Source organism: Crinia signifera, chromosome 8, assembly GCF_055691185.1.
Source record: "Crinia signifera chromosome 8, ASM5569118v1, whole genome shotgun sequence".
Lineage (NCBI taxonomy): Eukaryota > Metazoa > Chordata > Amphibia > Anura > Myobatrachidae > Crinia > Crinia signifera.
Genome location: NC_139224.1, coordinates 51,873,181 through 51,887,742, shown reverse-complemented (window position 1 = coordinate 51,887,742; position 14,562 = coordinate 51,873,181). Strand labels below are relative to the sequence as shown.

Here is a 14,562-nt window from a genome sequence, read left to right as displayed (position 1 = left end):
ATTTTGGGCAGCAAATATAGTACAGGAACTGAGAGAGCCTCTATAATAAGGAAATCTGCTACTTTTATTGTTTTTTTATGGTTTCTAGTTCAACATATTTCTGTATCAATGTTTTAAGTTTCTTCAAGATTTTTGAAGAAGGATCATTGCCTCCATCATTTAATTGGTGCAAAGCCTCTGCCATATACATATTCCTATGTAAAATAACAACCCCCCCTTATCAGCCGGTTTAATAATGATTTCCTCATATTTGCTTAAATGCTTCTATGGTTTCTCTCTCTCCTTAAATAAATTGTGTTTTAAGGTGGGGAGGTTATTTTTTAGAAGTTTGAATTCTTCATTAATGATTTTATGGAAACAATATGGTTGGGATTAATTGTCAAGGGATTTTTAATAGGATCCCTTATATTGATGTTGTTAGTATTGTCTTCCGCTGGTGGTTTAAGGGCCAAACATTTTCTTTAAAAAGTTTTCTAATATATTTTTTTATATCGATAAAGAAGTAAAAAAAAAAGAATGTTGTTATTTGGGGCAAACTTAAGCCCTCTTTGAAGGATGGAGACTTGATCACTAGTTAAAGTGTGGTCACTAAGGGTAAAGACTTTAGTAGAAGTTAGCTTATACGTTCTCATGTTTATCCAGGGCTAGGCAACACCGGCCCTCCAGATGTTAGTGAACTACACATCCCAGCATGCCTTGCATCAGTTTCAGCATGGCCACATAGCAAAACTAATGCAAAGCATCCTGGGATGTGTAGTTCACTAACATTTGGAGGGCCGGTGTTGCCCAGCCCTGTGTTTATCCCTTAGCAGAAGGATATATTTTTATGTCTAATCCTTTGACATGTCCCTCCTCTCTTTCCTCTTTTAGTTTTAGTAGTGGTTTTGTTAGAAGTAGAGATTGATGTTTTTTTAAACCAGCGTCATCTTCCACTGTTCTTCGTTAAATGATCTAGTCACTGCTAAGTCTAAAGGTCATTACTCACTACTTATTCTTCTAGATCTTTCTGCTGCGTTTGACAATCTTCTCATAAAAACACTACACTCGATTGCTCTTTCAGTGATTGCTTCTCTGACTCCACCTCCTCTACACTACCTCTGTCAGTTGGAGTTCCGCAAGGCTCAGTTTTACTGTAGGTCCTCTGCTTTTTTCCATCTATACCTCATATCTTGGCAAATTAATCAGCTCTTTCAGATTTCAGTATTACTTGTATGCGGATGATACTCAAATCTATCTATCAACCCTGAAGTTGTCACCAGTGGTTTTGGGCCGAGTCTCTGAATGTCTCTCTGCCATCTCAACTTGGATGCCTACTCACCACCTCAAACTCAATATTTCTGAAATATTCCCACCAGCCAAGAACAGTTACCATCCTGATATCTCCATAACTGTTGACAACTTGACAATCTACCCTACCCCACAAGCTTGTTGCCTAGGTATCATCATTGACTCTGAACTTTCTTTTGTTCCCCACATTCAATCTTACTAAAGCTCATTATTTCCCGCATTGACTATTGCAATAGTCTCCTAACAGGTCTTCGCAAGAGCAGACTCTTGCCGCTGCAATCCATTTCAAATGCTACTTCTAGGCTGATCTGCCTAGCAAGACGCTCATCCTCTGCTAATCCGCTCTGCCAGTCCAAACATTAGTTGCCTTTATTTTACCTTATTACACTAGAATATATCTCTTTACTTATCACAAAATATCTCCAAACTCAGCCACTCTAGTCTGCGTCTCTCTTCTGCATTGATCACTAACTCCCATTCACTATTACAGGACTTTCATCGGGCTGCTCCCACCCTATGGAATGCCCTTCCATGCATAATAAGACTCTCCGCTAGTCTCCAAACTTTCAAGCATTCCCTGAAAACTCACCTTTTTAGGCAAGCCTTTCATATTTAAGTTCCACATGCAAAACCTTTAAGGCACTTATGTATCTTATGGCTTCCCTTCTGGACTTGGAACTTGTTGGGACTGCTATGCTATTACTGGTGCTTGTCCTCGTGTTTCGAACCTCCTTACCTCCAAGTCTGTCTGTTGTTACCCAGTTTGTTCTATCACTGTCTACAATTGTAAAGCGCAATGGAATCTGCTGCGCTTTATAAGAAACTTTATATAAATAAATAATAACACAAGGTGATGTGTTCTGATGATCACAGGTGATCATCAGAAAATAGCTGCTAAAGGACCCCATCATTTGAAAGTGGAGACTTGGGAGTAGGTGCCAGTGTGTGTACTGTTACAATTAGGGTAGTAGAGGGCACATAGTAAAAATACCAGGACTGCATATGAGAGTGGTAGTGCCATGATGTGAGGGGGAACTAATGAAGGTTGGAAGCCAAAGGCTGATCTTTAGATAGTAGAAGAATCAGTATCCATCAACAAAATAGTGATGTGACCCTTCTGTCAACCTGATTCAGGATATTTCATACTTGCCTATTCTCCCCCCCCCCCTTTCAGGATCCAAAGAGGAGACGCTTCTTCACACTTCAGAGGGGGGGGGGCTGGACGCTCCTGTCATTAGGCTCCTCTCCAACATGGGAAAATGACACTATTTGCGTGTCCGCAGGTGGGTTAAAATGACACAGTTTGAATAATTTACCCACTTATTCCCCCACCATGAGACTTGTGAAAATCTCCCCATCCTGCCTGCTTCAGTAGGAAGAGTGCAGGATGCAGGAGATGTGCACATGGGTGCAGGAGACAACATAAAAAAACTGTAAGGCTCCCACAACTTCTGGGTGTATACTGTAGGCAAGTATGGGATACCTGTAGAGTCAAAAAAATCTCTATATAGAATGAGCTTCTTACACTCAAGTTTAGTTTCTGAAGCCTGATCACTAAATCAAAGGGTATTAGTAGTATTTTGATAGAGTAGACCAAAACCTAGGTACAGGGCTGCCACTAGATATTGTGAGGCCCGAGACAGCCCAGATAGACTGGGCATAGCAGGCACTCCCTCACCTCATCTGTTGTAATGTTGTCTACCGCAGGAGCAGCGCTGATGCAATGCCGTCTCCCCTGTATGGCGCCGCTGGGTATCCCTCTGATATGGGGGCTAGTGTCCTCAGGCTGGTGGGTGTGTGATGTGTCACAATTGTGGGGGCTCCTGGCTGTCCTGCTGCCCACCGCACTGCCTGCTTTAACGTCCGAGGCAGGCAGTGGGCAGCAGGCGCTACTGGCAGGGGCTTGGAACTGGGCTCCGGCCAGGGAGCTGATGTGCTGTGCGTCCCGCCTATGTGATGGGGATTGGAGGTCAGAGGGTAGGGCCCAGCTGCAGATGGCGGCTGTGTAGTGAAGAGGCAGGGGGCTGCAGGGGGGTGCTGTGGACCCTGCCCTCCTGTCTGACTGGCCGGGTCCAGGACACTTGTCCCCATAGACCCCCCCCTGTCGGCGGCCCTGCCTAGGTATTTCATGGAACCTGAATCTTAAAAACGTTGATATAATTTAATTCTAAACACTCTACATCCCTATTACAAAGTAAAATACAGTACAACAAAAGTAAGTGGGCGGATAGTAATATAGGGATGTGACGCATGCACTGAAGTGAAAGCAGGGAGTAAGCAGCTTCTATGAAGAATGGGAAGTGAAACATTATGTATATTGCTGGAATCCAGAACTATTTACCAGAAGGGAACTAAACCCATGAAAAATGAGGTAATTACTGTATGTGGTTTCTGGTCCATTTTATACTCAAAGAATAAAATTGTTTCATCTTCTGGACAATTACTGGTGTGAACGGCCAAATAGTCTACGTAAAGCACTGCAGAATATGCAAACCCCAAATAAGTAACTCTTAAAAACATTAATTACATCTGCATTGATTTTATGCGTGGAAACAGCCATTGTGCTTTATGACAGCCATCACTTGATACAGCAGGTAATTACAAAGCATTGGGCAATCAATGAAAGTGATTAAAGTCCCACAGCCACATTGCTATGTTTAATGACCGGTTCAGCTTTATTATGCCTTTAACTGATTAATTCTCTGAATTCAAATGTGTACACACGGTGAGATTCAGTTGCGATTCGATTGCGATGCGATTGCTATTCGATTTCTGCTGTTCTGCTAACTCGTGTGCGATGCCTATTCGATTTTGACTTTTTGTATTCGATTTGCATGTGATTTTGTCTATTTGATTTTGATTATGCTATAAATTTAAATAATAGGTTGTTCATACAAGGGAAAGGGGGCATAGATCACTGCAGGATTAAATCGCAAGACAAAAAAAAACATAATTCGATTCATTCTATCTGTATTCGATTTCCACTATATAGTCTTGGCTGCACTGTCTATTTGGCTATTCAATTTGGGCTAAACGATCGCAATCAGAAGCTTAAAAACATGTTCAATCTCCATTTGATGTCTATGCGATACCGATTCAATTTTGACTAGTCAAAATCGAAAGGAATAATCTCACTGTGTGTACACACCATTAGGGGTTTACTTACTAGTTCTATTGAAGATGGGATGTTGCTATAGGCAACCAATCAGATTCTATCTATTATCTACTAGAATGTGCTAAATAATAAAGAAGAAGATTCTGATTGGTTGCCCATACAGATGGAGCCATTTTCATTCATCCCGACAGCATGCTGTGTCTCTCCGTCTCAGTGCGTCATTCGCCGAGACAGGAATGCGTGTGCGTCTTTCACGCTCATGCATCCCATTGTTGTTAATGGGGCATGCAAGCATCTCACACGTACCCCATTCTTGGCAAATGGCGCACCAAGACAGGGAGACATGGCACGCTGTCAGGGTTCATCTGTAGCAACATCCCATCTTAAACAGAACTCCCATATTAGTAAATAAACACCTAAAAGGCAGTAAAGATGCTGGTTCTTAATAAGGGATAGGAAAATGTAAAAGTAAGCATGAGACTTTTAGTACCTCCATTTATACATCCTTACTACCAGGGATAATACATCTTCTAAAGCAAGGCTGGGCAACACCGGCCCTCCAGATGTTAATGAACTACACATCCCAGGATGCTTTGCATTAGTTTTGCTATGTGGCAGTGCGGAAACTGATGCAAGGCATGCTGGGATGTGTAGTTCATTAACATCTGGAGGGCCGGTGTTGCCCAGTCCTGTTCTAAAGGATAACTCAAGATAGATGAGGTCAAATACAATAAACATTCTTTACATCCACTTGGGTCACTGATGTACTACTGATCACACACTGCACACACCTCTGCTCTACTTATTTGATCTACCTTCATAGGTAGGGATGTTCCCTCCTAGAATAGGAAGTTCGCAGGTGAGAGCAGTGGCATAAGCTCGTCCCAGTAGCCCGTAGGCAAAATAAATATTGGTGTCCCCCAAAAAAGCTCAAGGTGTCTGTCTCCAGTAAGACAGGTCATGGGTACTAAAAAAGGGTGTGAGACTTGCAAAAATTATGTTAGGAGGTGAGTATGCCATACAAGCTATATCAAAGGCTTTTAATTAACTGATTCAAACTGGCAGGGGAGTAGAAGTGCCCCCTTGGGAGCAGGAGCCCGGCGGCAGATGACTCCATTGCCTCCCAAAGTTTCGCCTCTGGGTGACGGGCACCAATACCTACTCATCAAGCTTAAAACAGTAACTCGAAGTAGAGGAATGGGGAATGGGGCACTAGGATATTGCAGTACAGAACTGGCTGTATACAGCTAGTAAAGTGTAAAAGGTAATCATTGAAACCCAACCAGATTAGCAGAGCTATGCTTTAACACTCCAAAAATGAATTCAAGAATAGAACAAATATTAATTGAAGAATAGAATAAGAGATAGACCCACCCATTTTGAGGAGCCAGCCCTCTCTTTGTGGCTTTTGAAAAGCAAGTGTGAGTTCCCAGGCATTGTCTTCTTCAGGAAGCTGAAATGGCTCCTTCTTAAGGCTCTCATACATCTCCTGCCATAAAGAACACAATAGGATTGAGGTTCTGTAAATGACCGACAGCATTAATAGAACTTTAATTGATGTATATATAGTTTATCGATATAGGAAAGGAATTTCAATTATTCAGGGATATTTTTTTTTACCAAGAACAGTCAAAGCACAGAGGTCTTCTGCTTATAAAGTGCAACTGTCCCACAGTCACTAACTTGGGGGACTAATTATATACACGAAACAAACAGAATGACAGAAGACTGACATTCCCTGAAATAGACAACCCTAATTCTGTCATTTATATAAAACCGAAAAGAAAAGTGAGGTTATGAGATGTACTGTATTGCTATCCAACAATAAAACTAGAGCACCCACAATTTATTGAATAGGAAGTGATCTGACACATATGTCTGAATGTAATAGAATGTGAGTTCTCCAGAACACAGATTTTTTTTTTTTTTGCACCTCCGGCGAACTTGGACTGTTACATCCTACTGATACAGTACATTTTTCCTAAAGTGCTGCTTTTATATGTTATAACTAGTAAGCCCGCTCAAAGTAAAAGCTTCGAAAGCTAGTCTGCCACCTTCTGTGTTTGTGCATGTGTGAGAAAGAGATGTATATTCAATCTCTGCCAGCAAATGGCAGTGTTTTGGAGTCTCACAAACATTTTAACAAATGGGCTTTAACTCTGAATGTTACTATTGCAGAAAACAATCTATTTAATATATTCTAGTCTACCTGTGCGTGAACTCCCATAGTCTTGTAGACATAAGGAACATATAACAAGCCTCGATCTGTCTGTGCTGATAATTCAATTCTGATAGACCAATTAGCTAATGGAATTGGCTCACCAAAGTCATGTGATGCTTAAAGGGAAGTGCTCACATTAACCTGCCCACCCTTCTTTTTATTGGTGAAGTAAGAAACCAACCAGGGAGGCAGCTGGTGAAAGTCTAAAACAAGTGCAGTTACTGATATATCTTGGAACCAATGCATCTTTTTTATTCCACCCTTCAACATAAGTCAACGCTGATAGTGTCTACAGAAACTTTACTTGCACAAGAGATCAATGTCATTTGATGGATTGAACCATTTTAGTCTTGGCTTACTCACTGTCAGCAGTTCCGATGGTAGATCCCCACATGGGTGCACCCCTTTATGTATAGAAATAAACTGTTGTAGATCAGGCTTCTCCTTAACGCTTGGGTTGTATAAACTGGTATTTAGGATGATCAACGAGAAGCAAACAATATAGCAGCTATCTGGATGGAAAAAAATATTAGAAAAGTAGGGGAATAATTTATAACAGAATTAGTAACACATGGATATTTATGAACCAGCTCATAATAAGTTCTCAGACGGGTGATGCGACTCAAATATTAGTTTCCCAACGGGTGATCCTTTTGTCTAAAATGTATGTGCTACTGAAGATTAGGCTATTTATAACTGATACTTTTTAAAATAACAGTCAACAGTAGAATAAGGATATACACAGATGGTTTGACAATTATCCTAAAGCGATTTAATAAAACTATCCAGGAAAGTTATTTCTAACAAAATTGGCTAAACGACATTCCTACGTCTTAATGAGACAATGACTCACAATAACATGTTCTCATTTCAAATAACTGATGCTCTGTTTATTGTCAATTAAAACTGAACAATGGATCCTAAGGCTGTATTCCAGACTTAACCTATGTCCTTGGACAACAAAGTTTCCGATCCTCAGAAAGGATCTAAAAATATGCTACATTCTGAGCACTTGTATTTGGCACTAGTAGTCATTTTGACAGAGGTGTAAGAAGCATTTGTAACATTTTACAATACAACTGTTTATTTCTCGTTTACATCTTTCAAGCCCTTTGAGATTATCTGGAGCTTTTAACGTTATTTAATTCCCCTTATAAAATCCTGTCTGTAGTTTACTTTTGACTTTCTCTCAATTGGATAATCCAGTATAATCAACGGCTAAATGGTAGCACCTCAGTATGGGGGTTATTCTGATTCACCCGGAAAGGCACAATCACTCTCTAATGGATGAAACCATGGCCCTTATTCTAGTTAAATCGGACGGATGCGTATTTTCGGACAGGAACCGAGTGTTCTTAGCCCCGCCTTCCGTACGGATCGCTCACAACGTCCGAATGCGGTAAGATGCTGGCGGAACGGACCGCGAGTGGATGTTTCATGTGAACACCTCCTCCATCTGTGGGAACCCCCCCATCATTCGATGGTCGCCGACCATCGAATGCTGGACCAAGTGGTCAGGCAGCACAGAGTGCTCCAGACCACTCGGGCATGTCTCCGTTCAAAAGCAGGGATATGGGCGGGCAGTTGGCATCCGGCTATGTCATGTTTCTCCCCCCCCCCACAAGTGCATCACGGCCGGTTACCATACGTACGCCCAGCGTTTTCATGGGAACTCCCATGAAACGCGGGGCGTACGCATATGGTAATGAGCAAAATCAGCCCTTCTCGCCCCTCTCCACCCCCTGCTCGGATGGTTCCGTACAATCATTTTCTGCATGGATCTCACGCCGTGTTTGGACGTGTGAGGGGTTCACACATGCGCAGATACGCCTCTGCAAATGCGCAAACACAAACCATCGGCCGTCCGTCCACATTCGGAGCCACCCGACTCAATCAGAATAAGGGCCCATGTGCACTGCAGGTAGGACAGATGTGCAGAGTTAGATTTGGGTGTTTTATTGTTTCTGTGCAGGGTAAATACTGACTGCTTTATTTTTACACCGCAATATAGCATATCTTCCAACTGTACCGATTTTGCTGGCACAGTACCATTTTTTAACGGTCTGTACCGGCAAAAAACAAAGTGTACCGATTTACCGATTTTTCGGTTTCCAGGTGGCTCCCCCATCTCCAATGTCAGTGATCGACCCCAGCGGGTCGAAGACAATGTAATCAAGCTGTACTAGTGTCTTCTGCACCTTCTCCCAGTGGTGCATAGCGGGTTCTGCCCAGCGTGCCTCACGTCATGACTTCACACGGCTCCAGTGCGGACCCTCCCAAACTCAGGGGCCATGTCAGTTTAAGCCTGACTCGGTGAGAGGGGAGTGCAGCTCAGCGGCTATAAAACTATAGGAATTGCTAAAGGTGACTTTCTAACTGAACACATTTGCCAGTTTCTGATACAGCAACCCAATACAAAACATTGCAGTTTAGTAATGCTGCATAGACACCAGAATCCCACTCATTTCTACAGTACCTGTCATTTCCAATGGGACCCCTAATGGGGGTGAGCTCAGCTATCTCTATGCAATTTGTATTTATTTTTAGTGCATCAGTCCCCATACAGAATGTAGCCCAGTTGCCTGCTGGTGGTGGCATTTAACACTTGTTTTATTACTATTAATTAAAATTTACCAGTAACATATATATCTATAAATAGGAAAAAAAGGCCCAGGTCACATTCGGAAAGTGGATGTGACCACGCCCCCTTTAACCATGACAACGCCCCTTTAAACATGGTCACACCCCTTTCACCATGACCACGCCCCCTTTCCGAATGTGTACCGGTTTATGCCCTTCAAATGTTGGAGGGTATGATATAGATATCTGTTTGAAGTACAAACCCCCACCCAAATCCAACTCTCTCTGCATGTTACATCAGCCCCACCTGCAGTGCATATGGTTTTGTCCATTAGAGAGTGATTGTGCCTTTCCGAGTGAATTAGAATAACCCCCTATGACTATGTCATTAGTAGTCAAAACTATTATTTACAAATATAATCATATTTTATATATGTATACAGCCGGAAAATGTAAAAGGATGTAAAAAAAAGTTAAACCACATAATATGAAAAACTATATCTCACTTATACAGGATATCCTATGCAAAACAAATGTCATCACACAATCACCCTAGAATAAAAATGAGGAAGCAGTCTCAGAATGCAAGAGTTGTGTTTCTTACAGAATAATTATTTTATTTTTATTTGAAATCAATAAATGATTAAATGTAATCTTCTTTAAAGTAAAGTACCACCTACAGTATTGTACACGGAGTACAGTGCATGTGTGTGTATACTTAATGGAGCTGTGTACAGTACCTGTCATTTTTGTTGCGTTTTTTTTTCCAGATGTGTGTGTGTTGTTAATGAAAAGGAGAGCGATATCCCCACACCATTCTGTACTGTACCTAATGCATCTTCATTGTGTACCTTCTTGTTATTAGGCTATTTACAGTATCAAAGGTTGGAGAGAAAGTACCAACCAATCAGCTATTAGCTATCATGTAGAGGCTGTGTTTGAAAAAATGATAGTTGGTTTAGGGGTGTGCATCAGGAACGTTTCGGGTTTTGTGTTTTGGTTTTGGATCTGGATCTCCCGTCGTGTTTTGGATCTAGATTGGTTTTGATAAAACCACCCTTTCGGGTTTTGGTTTTGGTTCTGTATTTAAAAAAAAAATCCATAAAAACAGCAAAAATCTAAAAGAAAATTGGTTTATTTTGTTCCTACTGTATTATTAACCTCAATAATATTCATTGCCACTCATTTCCAGTCTATTCTGAACACCTCACAATATTGTTTTTAGGCCACTAATACCCCTTTTACACCAGAGGTTGGACCCGGGATATTGCCGCTCCAGTCCGGGGCAGGAGATGGTGTAAATGGGCTGAAAAAAAATAACACGGGTACTGTTCCCCGGGAATCTGACCCGGCAAATGTCCAGGGTCGGACACGGGGCTTATCCGGGGCTCAGGGTGGTGTAAATGGTCATTATCCGGGTTATTTGGTGGGTAGAGGGGCGCGAAGAGCTTATTGGTGCTTCTGCGGCTCTGGCAGATGATGTCATCTGCTGGAGACCCGCACAGGGCGCATGTAGCAGCGCAGCAGCAGCGTTACCACGCTCTCTCCTTTGGCACAAATATTGGTGTCGAGATCTAGACCTCTCAGCCAAGAATTGTGCTCTCCTCCTCCAAGTGTGAAGCAAGTAGCACAGGGTGAGAAGCTGCTTCAAACTCTCAATTGCTGAAAAGTACAGCACAAACTGCAACACAGCTACTCCGTCTGCCATCTTTGCTGCAATGCTGGGAGCAGAACCCACTCCCTCCCTTTTCCCTTTCTTGTGACCTCATCTCAAACAGCCCAAAGGTCCATTTTTAATGACACCAGCAAGGAAAGACAGGGCTGATCCGTTTTCAGTGTGAAAGGGCCTTACCCGGGAATAACCCGGATTGAATTGCAGTGTAAATGGGGTCTGAGGCAGGGCATGCCCTGGCAATTTCCCGTGTGCTAGAAAAAGCTAGTACAAAAAGTATGTGCTGCACATACTTTTGTACTGTACGATGAGGTGCCGCGGGAGCGCGCACCCCATCGTACAGCATTGCACCGCCGGCATCCGCGCGTGTGTGGGCTGCATTAGAAGTTCCACAGCAACCACCTGCATTAAGTACAACAAGGATCATCACAGACATCCTTGATCTTTTGATAGGCAGACTTGGTGGCGCCTCCCCCCCCCCAGATCCTGGTGCCCTAGGCAGTTGCCTAAAGCTGCCTAGTGATAGAGCGGCCCTGTACAGACTGACATGTCTACTTGGATGCTGTCACCAATGTAATCCTCCACCATTATACAATGGTGACAGCATCAATTGCAGTGACAGTAGACATATCAGAAATTGTTGGCAGGTCCTTTAGTCCGGACCAGATGTCCAAACTCGTTCCTGCCTGCCCTGCATCACCTCAAGCGGGTTGGTTAGGTAGAGCCACTTAGCTAATTTGAGCAAACACAGGGCAGAGCCCCTTAATTAATTTGAGCAAACACAAACATTAGCACGTGCTCAGACGCTGCCCGGCGTTAGACTGGGCTTGTGCAGTCTAATCCCGAAATCCTGGAATTGGAAACTCCAATCCCGGGATTGAAATCCCGGCAATTTAGGGGCCAAATCCCAGGATCCCACCAATCCCAGTCCCGGGATTGGCCAACCTACTCATGAAATCATCCTGCATTCTCAATGTGTGCCTACAGTACCTATTACATCATCCTGCATATCCTCATTACATATGCATACTGCCCAACATTTGTGCCGATGAACCCAGAACCTGGAGCCTAAATATGAGCATGGCCTCACCACAAAAGGGGCATCACTTCATGGGGATGTGGCTTTCGTGAGCCATGCCTTCCGCTGTAATCATTATGGGGGCATGGCCAATATTCTGAGAGCTGCTGGCCATGACCCCTGTCCGTCAGTCTCCATAAATAGATGCTCTGCGCATGGGGTTCACTGCGGAACACTGCTGCCCGTGGGTGGGACAGCGAGACAGTCTATGTGCCTTTCATTATATAATCCTACATCCCCTCATTATACTGTACCAGTGTCTTCCTACTGATTATATTATACTGCATCCCCTTATACTATCAGTGTGGTGCCTACTTATGTTATCATGCATTCCCACTACGCCACTGTGCTCCTACTCATTACATCATAATGCATATCCTCTTTACATAAGCAGGCACCTATTATATATGATACATCATTTTCTTATTATATCAGTGTGGTGCCTACTCATTATATGTATATTGGGGCTAATTCAGCTTCAGTTGCTGATTAGCAAAAATTACAATTAGGTGAATGCGTGCTCAAATATTCTGTTAAATACGACCCCAGTCTAAGAGCTGGCATAGCAACGGGAATTGATGCAGTAATTTGGGACATTGACATGGCATTGGGGGAGGGGGGGCATGGTGCGAACAATGCAGACGTGTCCAGACTGTTTGTGGGGAATGCCGCAGTGGCTGAACCATTGACGATGATCCATTCAGCTTCTAACTTTCATGTTAAAGCCCGTGTTTAAATAATAGTAATTAGGAACTTATTGGTTGGCACATTGTCTCTCAAAACTTTATCTCTCACTTTGATACAACCCCATCCCATTACCCCCTCCTGTCAATAACATCAACTCCCAGACCTACAGCTATGGTTCTGTTATTTGCAGATGTTTTAGGTGGAGTAGTTTATACCACCATTAAGAAGACTAGCGCATGATCTAAAACATTGTTGGTCACATTTATACAAAACTGGGTCTTGAAATTATAACAATTAAATAATTTGGGTAGTGTATGTTAGACCATTCAGTATAAGTATAATTGTTCTCACTCCTTGGCCTTATCAATGTTTTACAAATTTTTTGGCTACCCGAAATATCCGACCATACCTATTTAATGCGACGGACGCTTTTCCACCGATGCAGGTTTGACTTTGTTTAAAATCGAATCTGTATATGCGTAAAGTAGTTGAAAACAAATGCGATTTTGATTAAAACACGCGTATCAGCGAGTAATTTGCTGACCCATGTGTTGCTGATTTTTCCAACAGTCAATAAATCAGTACTTGGATTGAATAGGTCAAATTTGGGCAAAGTAAATATAAAATGTTAAATTCTGAAAAATCAGTAAGGATTGAATACCCGCCCTGTAGGTTAAGTGTACACACAGGGAAAGTGAATTTATAGTACAACACTTTGGGTAAAGATTGCTTCAGTACAGTAGCTCCATTATCGATAACTGAAGAATACTACGGTACTTGTGTATTATCACGGCGCCCACGATTTCCATCGCAGGGCATTGTACAAGATTTTACCCGATTTTTAATTGTATGGCTTCTGACCATGTTAAATGCACCCCCAGACCCGATTTTTAATTGTATACCCACCCTCATGGCTCATGAGTATGTGAAATGCCCCCCCCCCCATTGTTAATGCCACCCCACTATCAACGCCAACCCACTGCGCTCGCCACGCTTTGGGCTCGGTGGCTCGCTGCGCTCGCCACACTATATAAAATCAACTCCACGCCGACGTGGATAGTGGAGGTATGAAAAGGTCGTAGGACGCGTACCGCCGCCTCGCGGGTTCGCTGCGCTCGCCACGCTTCGGGTTGGCGTTGATAGTGGGGTGGCGTTAAGAATGGGGGGGCATTTCACATACTCATAACCCATCAGGGTGGGTATACAATTAAAAATCGGGTCTGGGGGGCCCATTTAACATGGGAATCAATGGAAAATTGCATCCATCGCATCGCATGCCATTATAATGGCATGCGATGCGACGTGATATTAAAATTGTATACACAGCCCCGGGAAAAGGCTGAAATTGGGTCCATTGCGATGCGATGCGATGGGCGCCATGATAATACACAAGTACCAATACTACTACTGTAGCCAACAATCTTTCCTGACTAACATTACTATTGTTTTCTTCCAGATAATATATGAAGAATGTTACACACTGCCATGCCACCCTAATGGTGTCTACTGTACACACATAGCGATCCCCGGGCATTTTCTGAGCGTTCTCAATACATCGCTCCATGTTTAGGCTCCGACTATTAATATCCAGTGCAGGCGCGCACACAGGGGGGGGGGGGTTCTGAGTAACCAGAAACACATTTATGCTATGTGTGTTTGAGTCTGTAGTGTGTATGCATGCTATATGTGTATGAATGTACAGATGAATGTGTGTGTGTGTGACAGAAACCCCCCGTGAAAATCCAGGGTTTGCCCCTACAGCGGGCTGCTTGAATCTATAATTGCCGGTGTCAGAGACAGTATTCTCATGGAGAATACTGACCCTGACAGATAGCTCAGCCGCACATCTCTCAATATAACTTTTAACCTGACATCTCCGCTCTGCATAAGGGGGTGAATCAGTAAGGCTAGGTAAGCTGTGT

General features: G+C 42.9%; 1 protein-coding gene across 3 annotated transcripts in view; it reads right to left on the bottom strand.

Moving 5' to 3' along the window:
- LOC146026037 (cytohesin-4-like) overlaps positions 1-14,562 on the bottom strand; it is an 80,589-nt gene that overhangs the window by 29,758 nt on the left and 36,269 nt on the right. For all 3 annotated transcript variants that reach the window (XM_083156359.1, XM_083156358.1, XM_083156360.1), the window contains 2 exons: positions 6,987-7,135; positions 5,777-5,891 (listed from right to left, as the gene is read on the bottom strand). In XM_083156359.1, the coding sequence (XP_083012485.1) occupies positions 5,777-5,891; positions 6,987-7,135 (264 nt within the window). The remainder of the gene's footprint in view (positions 1-5,776; positions 5,892-6,986; positions 7,136-14,562) is intronic.